Raw genomic sequence first — 15,314 nt, 5'->3', positions numbered from 1 at the left:
TCTGGGCATCCAGAGAGGGAACTGGTCCAGCTTCTTCTCATTCCTTCACTCTATATCAGGACTCCATAGTAACCTCACCTCTTACCTCGGCCGGATCTTGCTGCCCAAAACCTCCTACCATCAATAGAGCACAGTACATCTCTTCTCTTTCCCTCCAACCTAGTCTATGTCTGTGTACTTGACCAGTTTCCTGATTCTGAAGCATGCAGGGGTATTGTCAAGTTTCTTCTGTTTTCTGATACGAGCAGTCAGCACAAGCTGGATTCACTCCTTGGCTTAGACAGCTACCTACACTTTCTTCCCCTCCCTTTGTCTCTAATTCCAAATAAGGAGTGCTCCTTCTTACATAATTGGACGTTCCCAGCACAGAAGCTGACATACGAGGTCAGGCGCGCATGCATGCAAGACTCCCCCTTTGACTTAACAATGCCTTTTTTGGGTATCTAACTTCTCCTCAGCTCCCCTCCCCCACTTCCTCCACACCAGCAACAATCAAGGGAGATTTATTAAGCCTGGCTCAGATCAGAACTCTCCCAACCTTGGCTTAGAAACAAGGGTCATGAGGTTGAATTCTCTCTCTCTCTCTCTTATTCCCTTTCTGACACTGGTTATATCTTAAGGCAAACTACAGGGATGGGGAGCAGGGGGGAGGGGGGCGGGGAGAGGATGAACACTTATGATTTGGCAGAAGTCCCTGGTGTCCAAGGCAGTTATGTATATAGGTTTTTTAAGGAAGCAAGGAGAGTAAACAAAGCTGGAAGCAGAAGAAATTAACTTATCTTTTGGAGATGATAATGCTGGAGGTTAGAAAATGGTAACATTGTAAGGAGGAACTGCATCTAAATCTAGATGGGTGTACTATCCCTGATAACTGCAGTGTGTTCAAGATAATTAGAGAAGTGGCAGTAGCCTACCTCACTTGGTTGCTGTAAGAAAATATATATAAATAGAGATCAGATGCTGACATATGATAAGCACTCAGCAAATATAAAGGCACCCTCTTCTTTCACTTAGTCTTTTTATGATTAAAGCTTATTAAGCCTCCCCGATTCTATGTGACTTTCAGTATGGAAGGGGAGGTTTAACTGCTTGTTAATGGATTTTCTACATGTTATAGAATATATACATAATTCTGTTTTTTAGAGAAGTTTTTAGTTTTGGAGTGCCTATTAGCATAAGCCAATGCTAACAGGAGAGGTCAGGACTTGGCTTCTTACTTTGTGATCTGCCAGGATGTCTCATGAAAAAGAAATCAAAACAAGAATGGCCAAAGCTCAAGCACTATGTGTGTTTGTCTGGTTCAGAGGCAGTGTCTCTGGCCTTCTTCAGTTTAGCAAAGCTTGCATCAGTTTCATGCTTAGGAAGTTAGCAGCTAAAAACTCCATCTGTATAAAAATCTTTCAGGAGATTCAAGTAACGTTGGGAACCACAAAACCTGAATTATAAAATCCAAGTTTTAAATCAAAGGATCTGTCTATTCCTTACCATCCTGGGTCAGTACATACTTCTTCAGTTGTGAATATTTACACCCCTTTCGTTGAAAATAACTTTTGAGAGCACCTATCTCCTTGTCTTTCTTATTTTTATTGTCAGTAACTATATTTTGTCACTTAAAAGAAATGTCCACTGAAATAAGGTGGAAGGGCTTGGGAGTATAACGGGTGAAGATTGATCCTGGAGTTAAGAAGAGTTCAGTTGAAGTACTTTAAGATCACAGGCAGTGTCTGTAACTCAGTAGATTACTACCAGAAGTCTTGCAGAAGCAGACTCGTTCAAACTTTAGACAACAAGGTGATTAATCAAAGCTTTTTGATACTCTCCAAGCAGTCTTCGTCCCTGTACCCCTATAACAGAGACTCTATCTTCCCGTATGGCGATAGGTTTCCTGGACTCTACCCTTACCCTTTCTAGTGGAGAATTAGGCACCACAGCCAACACATGTCCAATTTGAAGAACTCACCAGTCTTACCTCTGAATTAGGGTCCCAAAGATAAGATGAAGAACTCTCTGCATGTTTTCTGTACATAGCCATCTCCACTGTTCCATTAGCAGCAAGAGGAGCAGATCTAGGGCTGTGTCAGCTAACTCTGTCTCTGTTCCTGGGGAATGAAAAGGCATCAAAAGGAACTCAGAAGAGACCCAGGTTTGAGGAACATATTTCAATGCACTGGGTCTTCTCCTTGTTTATCTCATCACGTATTTTTGTAATCGTTTAGTTCTTAATTCAAGTCAAGAGATGTTTATTCCATATCTAAAAAGTTCAGTGATAGGTTCTGTATTTCTCTACAATTCTTTTATGTTCCTTAATCACTTAGTAATTACTTTTTATCTTTCTAAAAGATTTTGCATGGAATTATTTTGCCTACCTAGCTTCTGTTTCTTTTGTATTTCCTCCAAGGAGCTGAATATATTTTGTTCCAACTAAGTGCTTACAGCTGGTGACTAACTGGAACGGGCAAGGACCAGTCTCTTCCATACTTGTATTCTACTCGTCTCCACAAAGCATCATGGAAATGTTGTGGGCAGCAGATTTGGGATCCATTCTCTTGTTTAAAAAGTGTTTTGAAAGCATCTCCATTACACAGAGCTATTAGGTTGGGATCCAGGAGGCTTTAATTTGATCTTGAGATAACACATGGTTTTAGGAAAAGCACTACACTTTTGGTAAAATACCATGGCAATTACTGATTTCTTTCCTGTTTCAAAGACTGAAATGGCGACAAGTGAGCTCACACCCACACTAAGCTCAAGTCTCCTAAACAGGTGTATTTTATGGGTGGACGCATCTGTTTTCTAACCCTGTTCAGGGGGTCCTGTGTCACTTCTGATTTGGTTCCCAGGAGACTTTCCCAGGAATACATAATGTTCCAGAATGAATCTTAGCTATCTGGTGCTACTGCTGTATTTAATGTTATAATTAATCAACAATAATTCTGTTAGTAGGACCAATGGGTAATCTCTTGGTTAGCTTGCCCAAGCTCTCTTTCCTTAAGGGTTCTTTAGAACATGAATGACTTCAGAATTGCATAAATCTGCTGCAAATGAAACCTATTTTCTTTTTTAATACCATCCAATATATATTTTCTTTTCCCTGCACTGTATTTCAAGGGGGCATGGAGCTGGTATGTCTGCTTTCTAGTAATTTGTTCAGAGATGGGATACTAGTTCCTTGGGAAATAGCACCATCCTGAGTCTTAGTCACCCTCCTCAATTCTAGTATTTTCTCAGGTTTAACATTTACATAGAGCTGCCACCATGTGGTGACAATTAGTTATAACAGTTAAAAAAATAAGAAAGCAAACAAGGCACCGAGGTCTCTTGAAGAAAATGGTAAATTTTCTATTAATGAGCATTTTGAGTCTCTCAGGGTTAGAAGAAAGGCTCAGGCATAAGCTATTCCTTTACAGAGATACGATCTTCAAAATTTACAGGCTTAACTTGAGCTAGAATTACATTGTTTTACCCATTCCTTCTTATAATTTCTTACAGTTTTCTGATGCTTTTGATGTCAAAACACTTCAATTACTTAACAAATGAGATACGTGTGAAGAGATGGGGTTGTAAACTCCATTTCTCACATAGTTAAGTTGACGTCCACAAGTTTTTGTGATCTTTATTTTCAGCAGAAGCCTATGTCTTCGTGGAACAGAAAATATTACTTATAAATTCTAGCTTAGCAAACATACTAATATCCAGGGCTCCAAAATTTTCCTTTGCATTCGTCTGGGAAGCAAAACTGTCCTACCTCAAATGCTTATGAGAACAGTGTCCTCACCTCTTCTCCCTTCCTGCTCTACAATGGGTAACTAGGTGGTGTCACTTGCTATGACAATAAATAAAACAGAAGGAATAGATTCAGGAAAAAAGATGAATTTCATTTTGCACATATTGTATTTCAGTTGCCCTATGGTATATCTCAATGGAGATTTCCAGTAGGCAGTTAGAAATACAATACCTAATATTAGATATCACAGCATATGTGTTGGAGTTGAAGTCAATAGTATGAATGAGATTACAGAGGGTGCGTGCGCGGAGTAATAACAGAACCAAAAATAAAGCTATGGAAGGCTAATAATGGAGCCAACAAAAGGGACTGAGAAGGAAGTGACTAGGAAAGTGGTATCACAGGCATAGATAAAGGGAGTAGTTCAAAGATATGCCAAAGCATGCGAAAAAAGCACACACAGAAGATAATGATATTATAAGCATGGATCTTATCTTGCTGGATTGGGACTCCCTGTTTTCATGCCCTGTTCCTCTGCTCAACTCAGCTCTGGGGACTTCTTTGCATTTCAGCACTCAGCATAGTATGTCAAACACTGGTGTTTAACACATGGCTTGCTTAGTTAAACAGAAGAGAAATTAAAGTGACAAATCCCAAATATAATAAGTCCCAAGTGGATTGTGTACTGGCTCCCTTCTCTGTGGTAGCAGAGATCTTGTCACTTGCCTGGATCACTGTTGCTGAGGTCTTGGGCTGGCATGGCTGTACCTGACAAGTAACCATCCACACATTCTTTGGGGATATGTTCAGGACCTTTTTCTGGGGCTTCGGCTTGCTGCGTTTCTAGTACCTCTGTCTGTTTTTCAATGAAGGATTCCATCCCAGACATGGATAGGATCTCTGCCTCCTGAAAAAAGAGCCAGCTGCATATCACACAAAGAATACAGAAGAAGGAAAGCAACCAAAGCACTTAGGGTTTTCCATGTTCCTTCTCTGCAAAAAGTATCATGAGTTTAGAACCCAACTGACTCTGTGACTACCTTAGGAAAGTTTTCATTTTTTACTGAAATTGCAAGTAAAACAATGCCTTTGTATTGCTTTTGTATTGTTATTTGTTGCAAACACTTTTGCGTTATCTCTTCCAGGAACTTTTTCTTCAAGTTCTGTCATTCCTTGTTCCATACCCATACCCCTTGAGAAGCCAACCTACCAACCTAGAACTAGTAGGAATTCCAAACCACTTGGAGAAAATACTGTTAGAACAAAAGTGACAGATCTAGATGTCGGTTAAGTCCTTTAGTAAGGCACTTAAGTCCTTTCTGATCTTGGAGACTGTCTCAGGTGCCCAGTTGCAGGATCGACATTCCAGGTGTTAATTCCAGGAGTTCTCTAGGAACTTCTTACCACATTGCCTTCCTGGAGACAATAGAGAATCTTCTCATGTGCTTCAGTCATATTCAGTGTTGGAGCAATTTTACTGGATGAGAACCTCAGTCTGGACCTGGCATAGAAAACGAAAACAATAACAAAAGAAACAATATAATTCATGATCTAGATTCCCATACAAAGGGCTCATAAGCGTTAACACCTCAAAACAAGAACACTTATACTTGATCTGGGAGTTTACTGTGGTCAGAGTTGCCAGGAGAGACCTAGTCCTGAAATACCCCAGAAAATATATATTCTGGAAATTCTTAATATGTAGTGCACCTCTTGTACTAAGCTATGTCTACAGTGCATTTGTGAGGGCTTTTGCTAATGTAAAATAGGAACCAGTCTGTCATGGTTGTATTCCCATAGGCTAAAAGAGTAGCTAGCACATACAACATACTCATTAAAAATGTGTTGAAGATTAAATGGACAAGTAGCATAGTCTAACTTTTTGTCATTGCTGTCAGTACCCTTTTTGCATATCCACTAATTCCCCTTGTGTTCCAAATAAAACCAGGGACAGGACCACAAGGGCTAACCTCAGTGTTTCAAAGACTAGCACAGGCCCATGGTCCCCCTTCAAAGTATGGGCCCAGTAAAAAAAGGCTAAGACTTGTGTTATTGCTGGCCTGTGAAACATGAACATAGAGACAAAGACAATTAGTCAGACTGACAGACACACATATAGCCTGAAAAGGCTAAGAACTGTGAGTCTGTTAGTGCTAGCCCATGAAACATGAACACAGACAGTTAATCAGTCAAACACACACACACACACACACAGATACAAACACTCTTCATCCCTCAAGCCCCCACATTTTCTCTGACTCCATAATGGTCAAGATACAGATATGACGTTTCCAGTAAGGTTAAGTATGGTGCCCTTCCCTTCCACATGTTGGCTTTGAGTACTACCAGGGAACATCTGGGACCGTGGTGCAGAATAGCAGCAATACCAGTTACTAAAATGGGCCCTGCAGGTATCCATTCTAGTCCTTTACTGTTCATTGCTAATATATGCAACTTCTAAACCAAAATTTCCAGAAATGATGGTAAATAGAGATCAGTTCTAAGACTTAATTCTTAATAGGAGTGAAACATCTCAATTTTCCAGGAAAATAAAAAAGGAGAATATACATATTCTAGAGTTTTCCTTCTAGTCAAAAATCCCTGGTCAGTCTGGGTCCTGGGTTCCCATGGCAAGACAAACATTCAGCAGGGCTGTTTATGCAGGATCTCAGGCTGTTTTGGGATGAGCATTAAGGAGTCTGAGGTCTGGCTTTGCATAAAAACTGGTATATCTGACCCACCTCCTCTTTTCTGGGGCTGAGAGTTAGGGATGGGCTTTGGCTGAGGATTGGAGATCAATCAACCTGAGAGTTGGGAAAGGGTCCCTGGGTGACTGATGGGCTTCTCACTTGCTAGCCTTCTTGCCTTCTGTCTGAGGCTTGCTTTCTGTTTCGGCCTCACTCAGCTCCTCTGTGGGGCTCTGGGGTTCAGAGCGAGGAAACGCTGTCTTCAAGGTGTCCACGATAGCACTCACCACCATCTGCAGGGGTCAGAGGTGCAGGGTCAGAGAGAAAGCACCGAATAAGCAGTTTTCTCATGGTGCTTTATGCAGTCAGGTCGGGCAGACAGCCAGGCTGTCTAGTGTACTCTTAGCTATCAGTGTAGTCAGACACCAGCTAATGACTTAGTGGCAGCTATCCTCCCGTTTCTCTACGGCCATAAAAATCTTCTTTCTCACAGACTTAAGACAAACAATGCCATGGGAAAAGAAACCGAAAAAAACAATGGGATAAATAAAAACCTGGGAGTTCTGCAAGCTGGTGAAATGCTTTTCATTTTCAATTTCTTTCTCTGTATATAGAAGAATGATTTTTAGTTTCCAAATTGATGATCCTTTCACCAAGATGTGAATAAGTAGAAGTAATAAGGCAGGAATATATGGAGAATGAAGATTATCAAAATAAGAAATATAGTCTAGAGGCATATATAATGTAAACATGCTCAGTAATTCAGAGAGTAAAAAACTGGCTTTTCCAGTTAATTCAAACAATCCCTCTTCTTCAAGTACAAAAAGGATAACAAAAATAACTCAGGTAAAATTAAGGAATCTGAAGTTGATGTAAACTTCTCTACTCATAAAGACTAAATAAAACAATCTTCAATGAAAAGTAAGAATTATCTCTATTTTTCAGAATAGGAAAATGACATATAGATATTTGCTAAAAAGGAAAATTTGTACAAACAAATGAAGCCCTAAAATATTGAAGAAACACAAACTTTTCCTTTGGTGCCTCTCACTAATTAATTCTGCCAGCTCAGAGCAGCACCATGATGTCTTTAACTTACTCTTGTGTTAACCCTCTACAAGGAGCACAGCTAGCTCAGCTAAGACATGGCTGGAATGGTGGAGTAAGAATACACTAAAGACTAGGGCACAACAACCAGAGAAAGAACACAAAAGGTAGCATGAACATGCATAACGTAGCTTAGAAAATAGAACTTACTCTCTAGGCTCACAACATTGTAGTCTGTAGGGAGTGTCCTATTCTGTCTTGTTCACTATTGTATCACATGCAACTAGTACAGGTCATAGCTTTAAACAGGCAATCAGTAAGCAGATGCTGAAGAATCAATGAATGAACGCATCTGCATGGAACACTGCAGATTTTAGCTTGTGTATCACTTTCTACAATAGTTTGCAGTTCTTTCCTCATAGCAGTGAATGTCTCCTAACTCCTACCACATGAAATTCCATATTATCATTTTGTCCCCTGAAGTCTAGATGAGAAGAGTGAGGCCCCTCTTCTGCCAATGAGTCAGTGTTTTCCAACCTTTTAAAACATATGCCATCTTTTGATAAACTCAAACATCTGCCTTGGGGACTATAAAATCAGTTGGTAATCATTGCTTGTAGGCTTTAATGGGGTATATAAATGTTCTCCAACCATCTCCAAAGGTCCTGAAATAGCCTCTTGAAGAAGGTGCAAGTCTTCCCCTGCTGTTCTCCAGCAGAGAATCACTACATCAATCTAAATCCAGTTTAGTGTTCTGTCTTAGGGCTCTCTTTCCTGAGTGACCAATACTGGGAATGACCTTCACCTCCAGAAGAGACCTTCTGGCCCTCATCTATCTATGGAGGTATAGATCTACCCTTACATACCTCCACTAAACTAGTCATGATAACGACAGGGGATATGGTGTACACTTATAGTGTCAAGGGTGTTGTACCCTCATAGTTGCTCACTGTAATTCAGCAAGCTGATGATCCAACCAATATTTGGGAACAGGTCTAGCTGAAAATTGCAGTCCATGTTCTATTGACTCCTCTGTGCTGCCACTCACCACCACCCAATGTCCTTATTTTTCAAGCACTACCTCCACTCTGATGACAAACTAAGGCTAAGCACAGTGGCCCTGCTGGTACCTTGTCTATTCTGGAGACCATGAACGGTTTCTTGACAAAGGCAATACGAGCATCTGTGTTCAGAGCAAGGAACTCCTGTACCTCCTCACTGTTAGCGATTTCAGGAATGGCACAGAGTTGCTGCAAAAGACACAAGAAGGACTTCAAAGAGAAATTCTAGTCCCCAGATCTCTATACCTTGGCTTGGGAGTCTGGGTGTAGAGTTAAAGCACAGCCCCAACAGAAGGATACTGACCTTTAGGAATGATTCCAGGAGGCTCTTACGGGCTTCTACTCTGTCACTGTCCATGTTTCCAAATGGAAGATCTGGAAAGAGCTTTTTAGGACCCTTCACATCTTTTTTAAAAAAAAGAAAAAAAGTTCATTCACTTAACATTCACTGAGCGCTGTTACACATAAAATATGTCATCTGTGTAAAAACAAAAACAAAAACACAAAAAATGTAACTATTTGAATATATTTCCCTGGGATTTTTTTATTTCAGGATTTCCAAATATACTCCAGGGATATAATACACACAACTTACTCCTGTTATTGTAATATTAAGTTGTAAGAGGCCAAACAAAGGAGGGCCCTGAAGTCCAATTGTCCAAGTTTACATTGAGGCTCTAATTCCTCCTATAGTAATGACTTTAGGTAAGTTGCTTAACCTTTCTTTGACTTTCTTTTCTGTAAAATGAGGCTAATAATAGTATTTATCTCATACGCTGTGATGAGAATTCAATGAGCTAATATGTGTAAAGTGCTTAGAAGAGACCCTGGCACATATTTTGAGCTTGGCTCAGTATTAGCTATTGTTATTACGAAAGAAAATGCATAATTGAAATCTATAATTTATGCCTAGACTTATTAAAATGTTTATTTGGGTGACCATCAGCTTGTTTTAAAAAGTAGCTGCTTACTAGCTTATATTTACCGTTAAATTTTATTATATTTTCTTATTGTCCCTGTGCTTACAGCACACATAAAAAAGCCTGGTTGTTAAAGGGAAGTGGGCAAGGATTTCTGGATATTTTAATATTTAAGAGCAATCAATCTATGAATCTGGAAAAGTTAGTTTAACTCCTCAGGCAACCTCGTCGATGTAAGTGGAAAAGTTTCTTTCTTAAACTAAAGGGGACTCCAGAACAAAGCATTCAGGGGCAAAGGAGTACCTCAGAATATGACCACTGCTGTCCAGCACTAAAACCCATCCAAGTGTATGCAAAATGGAGGGAGCACAAAAGACCCCTGGGGCTGCATTCTCCTCCTCCATCCCTCCTCACAAAACAGTAGGCCACCAGCCTCTCAGATCAGAGTGGCTAGATGTGAAAAGCAAGCAGGCAGTTCAGGGCTGGGGAAACTCCTGACTTTTGATGAACTTTCGTAGATCTGATTTCTCCTCCAGACGGGTCTGCAGATTCAGAAACTCGCGGTAGCGACGATTCACAGTGTGGTAGGCCAGCTGCTGCAGGCCGCTGCTGTTCTCACCATCAAGGGCCGTCTCATACTGTTGAATGAACAAATTTGTTTACTGCATCAGCTCAATTGCCATGCAGTAAAAGCACAATAGGGGTAAAGGAAGGGAGATGTTCTTATTCTGTTCCTGAACCTACTAGATCTGATTGCTGCTCTCAATTGTAATGAACTCAAATTCCAAGAGAGGCTGAATGAAGGAATGAGATGCATTTCCCAACATACATTGGCCTTGAAAGTAAAAAGTGAGTTTTACTACCCTCCACTACTTCCATCTCAAAGCTCCTCCTTGCACTTTACTTTCACTTATAAAAATGATTGCGTAACTGTTTTTCGAGTTCTAAAGACAGGGCATAAAACAGAAGCTATAACACTGATAAAAATGACACTCCCTTTCACCCCTAAATTATGGGGTTTGACGTTTTAAGGGTATAACCATTTTGCCATTATAATCAACCTGTAATTATCTACATTAGTTGGAGGCAGAACAAATTATTCAAAACAGCTGATGAACAAAAATAATTTGTTTGCCTGGAATGCATTAAAGGGACATAAGTTTTTGTTTTGCTCAGGGCAGATTATTATTCTTGGAGCTAAAATGAATTGTTTTTTTCTATGTACACATCATCTGTATGATTAGAAGTCATGTGAAGATTGGAAATGTTGCAAGGGGTCAAGGTTTGCTGTCTTCATATGCTTGGAGGGCCAGTATGTGGGAAAAGACAACTTGTACTGTATGCTCCCCCAGAGACAAAGTCTGAACAGCATGAAAGCTGCAACTTTGTCCAGGCGAAGACTTTCTGACTGAGTAGTTAAAATACAAAGAAATACTGTGGAAGAACTATATATGTATTTGTTCTCATTAGGAGCAGGTTACCATTGTTTGGTTGATTTTATCATACTGTGGCAAGTGATGGAAGAAACAATCTCCATACTGGTGGGGCTTGAGGCTGATGTTTTAAAATTTTCTAGAGCCAGAAAGAAAGAGAAGCGTATTCATTATGAGCTGACATGAGCAAAATAGTCCTTCAAACCAGTAAAATGCCTAGGTAAGAGACACAGGTGGAATTCTGGGTGAGGCTCTCAAACTTAGAGCACCTTGGAGTTATAATGCTTTCTGTGAAATATTCTAGTCCTTGAAGGACACTCTTCAATACTGATTAATTCCCAAATGTGGCTGCTCTTCAAAGTTATTTGGGCTTCTTTTTTTTTTTTTAAGATTTTTTTTATTGGGGAGTTGGAGGAGGGGAACAGCATTGGAGAATCAGGGCAAGGGAACAGACAAATTGCTGTCCTTTTGTTCTTCAGTCTAGTTGTGGAGGACACCACTTCACTGGCCCATGTTGGTATTACTATGATCACTGCGCTCTTCCCGGCTGAGGCAGATGGGTTGCCAGCCATTGGACGGCCGCTCACGGTATCTTACAGCAGCCTACTGCAGCCTACAGCGTCGCTGGCCACTCATGGCAGCCCAGCTCCAGGTCAAGCTGTTGTTCACAATCTTAGCTGTAGAGGGCGCAGTGTCACAGGCCCATGTGGGAATCAAACTGGCAGCCCTGCTGCTCAGAGCTCGCGCTCCCAAGCCAACTCTTAACCAACTGGGCCACTCGGTGGGCCCCGGGCTTCTTTTTAAATATACAGATCTGATAGACTCTGATGGATTCTGAATGAGAATTTCCAAAACAGGGTCCCAGGATTTGTTTAAAAATAAAACTCTCCAGATTTGGAGGCAGCCTGTTCTAACACCAATTTTAAGGAACTGTTGCTCTAACCAAAACAGCCATCTGGTATATGAATCCCCTTTATATCATTTCTGCAAAGTAGTTCCCACTTCTGTGCTTAAACATCTCTAGGAATGATGAATTTGCTGTCTTCCAAGGTCTATATAAGCACATAACCTTTCTTCATAAAACAAAATACAAAAGATAGCAGCATTTTAAAAAAGAAAGAAATGAGCAAGGAAGAAGTTTGGAAAGAGAATTTCTGGACAAGGCTCTATACATTGGGAACCACTAAAAAATATGACCCTCAGTATCTCGACCACCCTAAGATTCTAGGATTGTTTGTGTGAATATTGGATAGAAGCCCACTCTGCTTTACAAATGAGCTTCAGACTCATAGCAAACAAAGTAAGAGCAGCCTCTCTCCCTTACACTAGCTCACGGACTCTGCTTTCCAAACTGACTCCAAGCTCAGAGTGGGTGACCAGTTCTAATCAATCCTGTTACCTTCACTGTGTAGAGCGTATAGGGGTGGAATCCAGTGCCACTGTGCTCTCGAGCAGTAATGGTGCCAGTGATGCGCAGGTTCTGGATGACAACTGGGCCATCTGGACTGCTCAGGGGCTCAAAGCTGAAGGTGGCTGAGCTGAGAGGACCAGTTGGAGATGAGGAAAGCAGAACATGTGGCAGACTAGGATCTAGGGAGCTGACACCATCGGTAAGTTCCTTCTCTAAGCATGAGGGTCGTGGCGGGCAGGTCCTTTCTGGGCTCGCCAGCAATGTTGTAAGAGAGGTAACATCCCCTTGCTCTACCTCCTTGTCTGCTGTATCAATCTGGATCTCTGGGCAAGAATTCAGCATGGAGACCAACAAGCCTGTCTCTGTTTCTGTTCCTGGAACTTCCTCGGCCTCCGCTCCTTCAGATCCCTCACCATCTTTACACTCCAGAGACTGGGAACCCCCTAGGGCACACAGGGCATCCTGGATCCTCTCAGAGAGGAAGTTGCCTGGGGTCATGAGCATGATGGTTTCTTTGCCCAGTTCAGACAATGGGGACTCCAGCTCTGTGTCTTCACATAAGAACAGAGGGCCTCGGATATCTGGTTGTAGGAAATGAGACGAATTGTTTCCTACTTTTCTTTCTTCTGGTATTGCACCCAAATCTCCCTCTACAGCTTCATGGCCTTCTTCAACGTCTGGGGAGGGGCATGAAGGTCCCTCTGACTCATTACAGTTTAGGAGCACTGGGGCGGCTGCTGGAGAAGGGGCTCTCACTTCTGGCAGACTCTGTGCCTCAGCAATCAGTGGCAAAGATGTGGGCACTGAGGGCTGCTCTGGGGCACTGGCTGGGCTGAGTGCTGGATGATTTCTGGCCTTGGAAAAGATGCCCACAATTACAAGGTGGATCCAGTCAGGATCTGACAACTTGCTGATCAGTGGTAAGACCACATTGCAAGTAATGAGTTCGACCACCACATGGCGTCCTGTCCGGGTCTCCAAGTGGGGCTTTGGCACTAGTCCTTGAAGCAACAAATTCACTATGCCACGTGTATAGGTGACCTCAGCACTGGGGCTTTCTACAGCAGGATGTGGGGCAGCAGCCTGGCAGTAAGCCTCCCAGAGTTGGGAGGGCTCCACTGTACCACTCCGCTTCCCCGCTGTGGCCTCCTTTGCCTGAATATAGCTCTGCAGGTGACAGCCACAGAGAGTCAGAACCCTCTGGGCAAGAGCATGCCTGTCCACCATGCCCATCCTCCTCCGCAGCTCATGGGCCAACCCTCTCATGGCCGCCTCCATCTCTTCCTCGAAGGCTGGCTCCTGGCTCACTGAGCGATACCAGGATGACACAAAGTCCCGAATAACCAGATGGATGGTGCGATTGATCTCCTGTTCAAGCTGTCGCTCGGCTTCGGGGTCTGGAGGACAGATGGCCATTGGGATGAAGCGCTCCAGGTGCAGTCGACCTGTAGCTCCCACAATGGCGTCTGAACCCAGCCATCCTCCCAGCACCACCAGCAACGCGGACAAAAGGCAGAGAAGCCACACACTGACCAGAAAGTAGACGACCATGAGCCAGCTGAGCACAAACCCCACAGCCATTAGCTTCCGGCGACTGAGCAGGTTAATGAGGCCACAGCTGGACAAACCCGGGGTCTCCTTTAACGAGGACGGTGCCTCTGCCTTCATGGCTGCAAGGGCCAGGGGGCAGCCCCAGGCGACAACCCTCTTTCTACTTTACTTCGGAGTTAGGGAATGGGGCATAACTGTGTCCCGGATACGAGGAAATCTGCGTTGTGATTCGGCGCCCCGTCCGCGGTTCTGGCGCTCGACGTCCTACCGGCACCGCAAAGCGACAGCCGCAGCTCTGCTTCGCGCCCTCGCTCCAGCCCCTTCAGGAGGACACGCTGCCCTCGAGGAAAACTCCGCGGCCTTCATAATGCCGGCGTCGGAGGGCCTCTGCGCTGCCTCAGGAGGGCGGTGCAGGGCTTTAAAAGATCCCTCCCCGAACACTTACAGACGCCAAGGACTGGGACCGACAGGATCGCGTTACACACCGCCGGGGCGGGGCGGCGCGCCCTGATACAGACCGGGCGTGTAGCTGCTCAACAGTGTCTCCTCCGCGGGCCTCGCAGAAGACCTCCGCCGGGCTGGGGCAGCCCGGCCGGGCAACTGCGCTGCGCAGCCGGGATTCCGCCAGGGACGCCGGCCGGCGGCCGGCGGCAACATCTTCCGGGTCGCAGTCGGTGAGAGCAAGGCATGCTGGGAGAGCGGCCGCGCGCCTCGAGGCTCGGCGCTGCCTGGCGCCCCCTGCTGTTGAGGCGCCGTTGTTACAGCCCTATTGCAAATTGGCCTCAGAACCTGAATGGAGTGCATAGCGGGTGGTCGCTAAGAGTGTGCCCAAATTTCCAAGGTAAGGAACTCTCAGAAACTCAGAGTTCCAGATCCACTTATTAAATGAGATCAGCAAACGCCTTTGACTGCTTAGGAAAAACTCTTAATAATTCAGTTTATTTTCATTTTTTCAGTGGCCTGACGCATTTTATTAATACTATTCATCCTGCTTCCCTCAACAGCGCCAGCCCCCCGCCCCCACCCCCGCCATCCTCAATACTCAGCTCTCTGAACTTGTTCTCAGGAATTGCAGAATACAAGGCATGTAACACTCATACAGAGATAGATTTATTCCTTAATTTTCATATACTGTATAGCAAAATCATATTTGTGATTTGGAATTATTTGCTTGTGGCATTACCCAAGCAAATAAATACTTTGAGCATCTTCTATAATCAATCATTGTGATAGGTAGTGTGCGCCTCCACGGGGCACTTCTCCTCAAGGACCTTGCAGCTAATTGGGGAGAGGAGTTTTTCAATGGTGAGTGGGTATTTAACAATGCAAATCAGTATGGGATATAGTATAATGCAAAATCTTATACGTATTCAGGGGAATGAAAGATCACTGTGGGTTGCAGTGGTCAAGAGAGACCTTGTTTTTGATTTTAGTAAATTTTCCTTTAGTTGTCTAAACAGACAAAATCCCTATAGGAAGA

General features: G+C 43.2%; 1 protein-coding gene across 4 annotated transcripts in view; it reads right to left on the bottom strand.

The window, feature by feature from the left end:
• SNX19 (sorting nexin 19) overlaps positions 1–14,486 on the bottom strand; it is a 58,965-nt gene extending 44,479 nt beyond the window's left edge. For 3 of the 4 annotated variants that reach the window (XR_002126047.1, XR_002126048.1, XM_019660794.1), the window contains exons 1-8: positions 12,272–14,486; positions 9,939–10,077; positions 8,824–8,924; positions 8,589–8,708; positions 6,574–6,704; positions 5,129–5,225; positions 4,451–4,631; positions 1,970–2,099 (exon numbers count right to left, since the gene is read on the bottom strand). Coding sequence is in view for 2 of the 4 variants with exons in the window: in XM_019660794.1 (XP_019516339.1) it covers positions 1,970–2,099; positions 4,451–4,631; positions 5,129–5,225; positions 6,574–6,704; positions 8,589–8,708; positions 8,824–8,924; positions 9,939–10,077; positions 12,272–13,951 (2,579 nt within the window). In the remaining 2 variants the exon portion in view is untranslated. Of the gene's footprint in view, positions 1–1,969; positions 2,100–4,450; positions 4,632–5,128; positions 5,226–6,573; positions 6,705–8,588; positions 8,709–8,823; positions 8,925–9,938; positions 10,078–10,920; positions 10,941–12,271 lie in introns of those variants that run through there. The other variant, XM_019660795.1, reaches the window with a different exon arrangement.
• Between the last annotated feature and the right edge of the window lie 828 nt (positions 14,487–15,314).

This window comes from Hipposideros armiger, unplaced genomic scaffold (assembly GCF_001890085.2).
Source record: "Hipposideros armiger isolate ML-2016 unplaced genomic scaffold, ASM189008v1 scaffold_330, whole genome shotgun sequence".
Classification (NCBI taxonomy): Eukaryota; Metazoa; Chordata; class Mammalia; order Chiroptera; family Hipposideridae; genus Hipposideros; species Hipposideros armiger.
The sequence above is the reverse complement of the archived record's forward strand: the minus strand, read 5'-3'. Positions and strand labels throughout refer to the sequence as shown.